General features: G+C 41.5%; 2 protein-coding genes across 2 annotated transcripts; both read right to left on the bottom strand.

Moving 5' to 3' along the window:
• Positions 1-1,189: 1,189 nt before the first annotated feature.
• On the bottom strand, positions 1,190-1,867 carry LOC148770551 (uncharacterized). Its single transcript, XM_088817897.1, has one exon. The coding sequence runs from the start codon at positions 1,865-1,867 to the stop codon at positions 1,190-1,192; it is 678 nt and encodes a 225-aa protein (XP_088674023.1).
• Positions 1,868-2,215: 348 nt separating this feature from the next.
• LOC148770550 (uncharacterized) lies at positions 2,216-2,902 on the bottom strand. Its single transcript, XM_088817896.1, has one exon. The coding sequence runs from the start codon at positions 2,900-2,902 to the stop codon at positions 2,216-2,218; it is 687 nt and encodes a 228-aa protein (XP_088674022.1).
• Positions 2,903-8,226: the final 5,324 nt, after the last annotated feature.

Raw genomic sequence — 8,226 nt, 5'->3', positions numbered from 1 at the left:
ATTCCGACTCGTAATCCACAATCACGAATCTTGGACTCAATCATATTGACCTCCAACTTTGCAAAGATTAACATATTAATCTATGCTCATTGTTATCAAGGATCCATGTTACACGAGAAGTGTGACCCTCAATGGTTCAGGTGTATGCTAGCCGTGGGCTCACAACTCTTTGTGATTCGAACAACACATTGTTCTTATACGAACTCCTCCCAAGAGTCCCGATTAGAGTAAAACTCATTTTACCTAATCCCGATCAAATCGGTGCCCAACGAATCAAGATTGGCGTCTAGCAACTACGCATCATGATTCCCTAGATACAAATGAAGTGCCTGCAAGAACCTTATGATATAGTTAGCGTACAGTACGATCCCTTCGTAGCACATGTCCCGATTGAACTAGAGGCATTGGTTCACCGAGACCTCTTATAAAGTTCAATAACCGTGCGAACGTTCTAGGTATTATAAATCCGTTCGTGTGCGACTTAGGGAAACACATTTCCCTAATCACCCCACTATCAACTCTGGCCAGAGATTCCATGGATTATAAACCGTCAGAACACACAGGACATCCATGACTACTCAAGCGCTCGAATCCCCTACTACAATGCACAGACTTCACACTAGATTTCGGATTGCACGAACGTTGGCCCTTGGAGCGGTCCGCGGTGGGACTCAGGGACAGGTCACGATACAATCGGTCCTCTAGTGAAGTCACGGTGATGTCTGGGTCTTAAGGATTAATGGTGTACAACTATATCTTAGAAACCTATTACTCGATGAATGAGAACCACTTATAGATTTCTAGGGCGAGGGAGTTCAGTGAACTCATCCAGTATGAGCACCCACTCAAGTATGCCGATGTCACAACACCGAGGACTGATGAGACGCAGTACACATACACTAAGTGCTAGTCTCAAAAGGGAAAGGCCGGTATCCTCATTATTGGCGTAACCCATCGACTAGGAACAAGGTTTAACAGTTACATTACATTGCTGAGTTATCTCACGATTCTACTAGATCAACTCACAGTAATAGAGTAACTCGTTAGGACTATATCTATGCTGCTTGCATGGGATAACAGATATAGAATGCCAAATAAGATATTTTATTATTACGAACGAAAAACGATTGTTTTATTACAAAGAAAAGAGAAAGACCACAGCCACAAGTTGGCTTGCCGGTCACCTACTCTAACAATAATATCCCGCACGATATAACTTCTGTATGAGGGCTCGAGCTCCTCCGTGTTCCCCACAACCTCCTCGGTGTACCTCGTCAAGAACGTGCTTTACCTCCTGTTTTCCTAAGCATCTTGCGTCTACCATGGTGAAGTTCATTTTGTATAATATCCCATGTCGCACGTAAAAGTGTCTGGCTTTGTATGCTAAACGATGTTGCTCTCTATTTGTACCGGCTTGCTCTCCCCTAAAATATGCGAACAAAGGTGTCCGCCAGTCAGGCTCCTCGTCGATTAACATGATCCCAGGTGTCGGGGTGGGAGCGATGAGGATAGAAATCTTTCTCTCGACGCAGTCAGCCACTGACGACCCAATTTTGGCGAGGAAGTCAGCTCGCTGGTTGTCACTTCTCGGGATCTGATGCACAGTGCAAGCCTCGAAAGTTTCTTGCACCGCTCGGGCTTTGTTCACATATCCCTTCATTCTATCATTTTTCACTTCGTAATCTCCTTCTAGCTGGTGTATTACCAATTGAGAGTCGGAGTTTATTCGCACCACTCGTTTGTTTTTGAGGATTTGGCAAACTTCGGGATTGTTTTTGAGGTTACTGAGATGGTGTCGCCTAGCCCGGTGAGTATCTCCTCCCGTAGGTCCTCCTGAAATCATCTGGATGAATCCTCGTTTGGGCATCGGTGGTGGAGGCGGGACTCGCGCAGGATTTCTGAATTGAGCTTCGCGTTTTTGTCCTCGGGGGGGGGGGGGGGGGGTGTCTATCTTCACAAAGTCCCCAATTTTATTATCTCTGATAAGACGCTCCACCTCATCCTTTAGATGCGAACAGTCATCCGTCACATGTCCATATTCATTATGAAAACGACAAAAGGTACCCAGTGCCGGATTTCGGCGGGGTTCTTCTCGAGCGGACCGGGGCCAACGCAAGTCAGCTCTCTTCTCGATTGCGCATAACACATGAGACAAGGGTGGCGTGAGAGGCTGATATGATTGATATCGGGATCCTTTGGCATCCGGGGCCGCACCTCAGCCGGGCATTGTATCTCTTCGAGGTACCATGGGCTCTTTGCCTTTCTTCGCTTCGTTGGTTCGTACGTTCAGTGTCTGGTGAGATTCTTCCACTTTCTGTTGTCGGGCTTCCTCCAGGTTAATGAACCTAGATGCTCTCTCCAGCAGATTATCGAAATCAGGTGGGGGTTCCAGCGCTAGGGCTCGGAAGAACTCATCATCTTTCAGCCCTTGTGAAAGAGCCGCCATAAGCACCTCATCGCTAGTAGTGGGGACTTCTAAAGTGGCCGAAGTGAACCGTTTGATGTAGTTCCTAAGACTTTCCTTCTCTTTCTGACGAATACTGAACAGCGACAGCGAGGTCTTTTTGCACTTCTTCGAGCTAGCGAACTGATTCATGAAGGCCTTGGCAAACTGTCCAAAGGAGTGTACGCTTCCAGGGGGCAGCAAACCGAACCAGGCTTGAGCCGGCCCGGCTAAAGTGGTGACAAAGGCGCGGCACTTTACTCCTTCAGTGAGCTGGTGGAGCGATGCTGTGTTATTGAACCGACTCAGGTGCTCAGCGGGATCCGATGTGCTATTGTACTCGAATAGAATAGGTCGGTAATTAGCTGGTATGGGATCGTTATCGAGATGCCTGGCAAAGGGGCTAGATCCTTCGAGAGCTCGTGTCGGACCATTCCGCAAGGCTTTTAATTCGTTCATATCGCGCCTCAGACTATCCACCTCAGTCCTGACGCCTTGACTATTGCCTTCTCGATTCTCCGAAAGTCTCTCCTAGGCCGGTTGTCCTGGGGTAAGGATTGAGTGTAATTCCGAATGGCCTTGGTGATCATGGTCTCCACCTCGTCTCTGGTGTATGTACGCTCATTGGAGGGTGGAGCCGGGGCCATAGCTGGTCTTTTCGAAGCGGCTTCACCGCTCTGGAACTCAAAAGAGGGACTACCCAAGAAGAGGGGAATCCGACCTTCCTTTTCAGGCGTAACTAGGCTGCATCCTGACTTATCCTTCAGGACAGACGATGGATCGATACCGGGCGTGTCGCGAACTGCTGCATCCAACTTCTTTTGTAAGTTTCGGGCGACTGTATCTCCTTCCTCCATTGCTCTCCACGTTTTTTAGCTCAGATCTGGACTTCCAAGGGCAGATCTAATATTTTCCTGGAAGTTGTGTTCCAAAATTCTAGAACTTTCCCACAGACGGCGCCACTTGATTTGATCCGTAGGGCTTCTTCTTTCCTTCCATGCGTATGATCCGGATTCCGGTGAAGAAACCTGCAACGCCGGGAGGGGTTCCCGGCGGGAAAGCTCCGACGATCATGTCAGTATTGTGTTTTTGAGTGTATTCGTGAAAAGTACGTGTAAAAGCATGTGTGTAAATAATATAGTGCCTTCTCCTATTTATAGATGATGAAACCTTGGCCTACAAGGTTTCCTTTTTTAGGGTTTCTCCCTGCTCTCAAGTCACGTATCTTGGGCCTTTATTACTTTGGGCCCGTTTTACCTCGTTTAGGTGCTGGGCTCGCGAGCTATGGTATCTTTATGTCGTCACCGAGGTATCGTGGTCCGACGCCCTCTCTTGTAATGTCGAGTTAGGTCATTTTGGTTCGTGTTTATTTGTTCAACAAAAGTTATTTGTTCACAAATCCAACACAAAACATCACAAAAGTTACACAATGGAGTAAATAAAAGCAATACGGTAGTTTACATGGAAGAAGAACCCAATGAGGTATGTACCAATGTCTTCTTTCACCTTGTGATACAATCTCAAAGTATTGCAATATTCTTATGCAAGTAAGAAAGAAATTTCATAAAATAATTATGTATATCCTTGAAAGAACACGTAAAAGGTTTAAATATGCTCCCAACCCTAGTTTGTAAAGGAAAAAACTTCTAATCTGTTATGCTACTAAGAAGGCACTAACTAAGAAAATAAGGAAATAAATACATAAAAGTGATACGAACCACGCCAACCATGTGACGAGACCCGATATCAATACTTCGGATACCAAATCCTTGACCGTCCAAAGAAGGAATCAATGGTGGAACCGCGACCCATTTGCCTGATAGGCAAGAACCTTGGTATGCGAAGACGCCACAATCGATTGCGAAAGATCGATTGATAAGTCGGGGTGAACAAACGGAATCCACCGAAATGTTCGAACAGTTCTTAAAGAACCAAAGAGAATAAACACCATTAAATCATCAAAATTAGTCCATTAAAAATTAAAATAAGCCAAATTGGCAACCTATTTATAAGATCTAAAAAGGCTCATTTTTCTCAAGGAAAATGACTCTTACCTAAACTATAATAAGGAAACAAATAAATAAGAAAATCCTAGCCATAACTAACTCTAAAATAATAGAAATATACTAAATCCTAATATAAAAACCTAATATAATAAAATACAAACTCCAAACATCAAGTCGACCACACGAACACTCTTCTTAACTCGAGTAGACACTTGGTTGTGCACGTGTGTTAACTTCAAGCTTGATTTCTGACCTCTTCCACACCAAATCGCTCTCGGATCAAAACATCAAAGTTTTAGATCTTTAAGTTGGCTTTCCGTAACAATTCGAATCACCTTAATTGGATTTCCGATGAGAGAGTAATAAGCCAAATAATGTACTCTGCCAAAATTATACGGGACTTTCGGGATGCACGAAATTCGACTTGTCCAACGAATTTCCCTCTTCCTTGTCTTCCAATTCTTCGTGTTGGATTTAGTTAGGATCATATCATACTCCCTCTCTTTAAAAGAATTCGTCCTCGAATTCGATTCTTTGGAATGGGCGTGTAGTATTGAAAGCGAATCTCTTCAAAAGAATTCGTCCTCGAATTCGATTCTTTGGAATGGGCGTGTAGTATTGAAAGCGAATCCATGAGGCAGAAAGTTCTTCACTGTATTTGGAACTTTTTCTTTTCCTTTTACGAACAATTAATAATTAAATTCCCCATCCAATAAACAAGATTAAATTTTCCTTGTTAGCACTCCGACCTAACGTTTATATAGAAACGCAAACCGAAAGTATGGAACTACCAACTTGACCCAATGGCTATATAGAACCACAAACCAAAGTTATAATGTTGACGCCACAAGAAAGAAAATTAATAGAGTTCACGAGATTAACGAATAACAAAACTCACTCGTTATTTTTTTTTCTTTTTTTTCGATTATGTTTTTTTTTTTTGACTCTAGACAAAAAAACTTAGACTCTAAGAAACTTCAAACAAAAAATAAATTTCGAATTCTTTTTTTCTTTTTTATTGGTTTATGGACTCTAAATAGACAACACGAAAGACTAGAAGACTCAACAACAATAGACACGAAACGAAAAACAAAACAAATACATGAAAACAAAGACTGACTAAAAAAAAGATAAATGATAGGCGAAACCTTCTTAGGAAGATGGCTCTGAGTACCAAATGATACGAACCACGCCAATCATGTGACGAGACCCGATATCAATACTTCGGATATCAAATCCTGAACCGTCCAAAGAAGGAATCAAAGGGTGGAACCGCGATCCGTTGCCTATAAGAAGGCAAGAACCTTGGTATGCGAAGACGCCACAATCGATTGTGAAAGATCGATTGATAAGTCGGGTGAACAAACGGAATCCACCGAAATGTTCGAACAGTTCTTAAAGAACGAAAGAGAATAAACTCCATTAAATCATCAAAATTCGTCCATTAAAATAAGCCAAATTGGCAACCTATTTATAAGATCTAAAAAGGCTCCTTTTTCACAAGGAAAATGACTCTTATCTAAACTATAATAAGGAAACAAATAAATAAGAAAATCCTAGCCATAAATAACTCTAAAATAATAAAAATTAACTAAATCCTAATATAAAAACCTAATCTAATAAAATACAAACTCCAAACATCAAGTTGACCACACGAACACTCTTCATAACTCGAGTAGACACTTGGCTGTGCACGTGTGTTAACTTCAAGTTTGATTTCTGACCTCTTCCACACCAAATCGCTCTCGGATCAAAACATCAAAGTTTTAGATCTTTAAGTTGGCTTTCCGTAGCAATTCGAATCACCTTAATTGGATTTTCGATGAGAGAGTAATAAGCCAAATAGTGTACTCTGTCAGAATTATACGGGACTTTCGGGATGCATGAAATTCGACTTGTCCAACGAATTTCCCTCTTCCTTATCTTCCAGTTCTTCGTGTTGGATTTAGTTAGGATCATATCAAAAAGAAATCAATCAACTTCTTCTACTCCTCAAAAAGTGGATTTGACTTTGGTGGGCGTGAACTTCTACGAACCGTAACATTCGCCACCCCTTCAGAAGCCTCCTTGTCATCAAGCGGAAATGATGGAAAGCATCCTTCAATATTTCCCACAGCTTCCCACGTAGAATCTTCAGCTGGCAAGGACCGCCATTTCACTAGAACCTCTTGGACCTCACCTCCATTGCACACCGCCATTCGTCTAGCGAGCGCTTTCTCTGGTTCAACCACCGGTCCACCATCGAGCGTATAAGGTGGTAATGTAGCGACTGACTTACATGATCCCCCAATTTCCATCAAAGAAAAGAGACATGGAACACGGGGTGAAAGTGAGACAGAAAGCTCAAGACGATATGCGACTGAACCCACTCGAGCCACAACCTGGAACGACCTATAGAATCGGCTAGAAAGCTTTTGATATACGTGTTTGAAAATTGAGTGTTGTCTATAAGTTTGTAATTTAAGATAAACCTGTCAATTGGAATGGCACTGTTTGAATGTTTGTATGGACGTAAGCCACCACCGTATTTGAATATTTATTTAAGACTTCGGTTTGACCATCCGATTCAGGGAGATAAGATGTGCTTGTGCACAAAGCATTCCCTTGAAGGAGGAATAACTCTCGAATTAAGTTGATAAACACCTTATCATGACCTGACACTATAGAAGTGGAATACCATGAAGATTCACCACATCTCGAAAAAATTCGTTGGCGACGTCTTTGAACAAATATGGATGGGCCAATGTCATAAAATGTGCGTAAATGGATAATCTATCCACAACCACAAAAATCATTTTTCGACCGCGCGACCATGGAAGCCTTTCTATTAAATTCATGCTAATATATGTTCATATAGCCGCAGAAATAGGGAGCGGTTAGAGTAGCCAGCCGAGTTTCCGCAAATCTGCCTTATTACGTTAACGCGCGTCACATCGCAACAAATTTGCGAATAGCACCACGAAATCTAGGCCACCAAAATTCAATTTTAATTTTAAATCCAATTTCCAATTCCAATTTTAAAATCGATCAAATACAATTTTAAAACCAAAACCCAATTTTCTAATTCCAATTTCAAAATTGATCAAATCCAATTTTAAAATTAAATTAAAATTGAACCAACCCAATTCCAATTTCATCAATTCAATCAATTCAATAACATATTCACATGCAATCGAAAACAATAAACATGTAGGCAATTAATTGGGCAATCGTAGCTCTAACACCACTGTTGGGAATCGGGGAGGTGTACGCAACGGAAAACAAAAAAAAATTATTTATATAACTAATTTTTTTAAACATACACGTGCACAATAACTACAATTAATTGCGTACCTTTTCACTTCCAATCACCAACAAACATGCTCGTATAAATAATTAATTTAAATAACGTAAATTAAATCATCATAGCATGCTCGCGAAATTAAATCAAATAATAAACATGCTCAACGAACGATTCACATGAACACATTTAGATTCATGTGATTCAATAACCAATTAACATATATTAATCTCAATTAATATAAATTAATTAATATATATTTATTAATTAGGGAAAACGAGATTTTACCCTTGAAGCGTAAATCGAATGAAGACTCGAGAAGATGGCTAAAGCTGCTTTTCCCACTCCTCTGACCCAACCTGTTTTCTGATCTGAAATTACAGGCCTCCTCCGACTTCAGTATCTCCATGGTTATTGACTGGATCGCAAATTCCTTCTGAGGTACTATATATCCACGAGTCCGAAGCTTTTGTCAAAATTTCATGTCCATCCGATCA

Source organism: Erythranthe guttata, chromosome 5 (assembly GCF_056151865.1).
Source record: "Erythranthe guttata isolate IM_541 chromosome 5, IM_541, whole genome shotgun sequence".
In the NCBI taxonomy this organism is placed as follows: domain Eukaryota; kingdom Viridiplantae; phylum Streptophyta; class Magnoliopsida; order Lamiales; family Phrymaceae; genus Erythranthe; species Erythranthe guttata.
The sequence above is the reverse complement of the archived record's forward strand: the minus strand, read 5'-3'. Positions and strand labels throughout refer to the sequence as shown.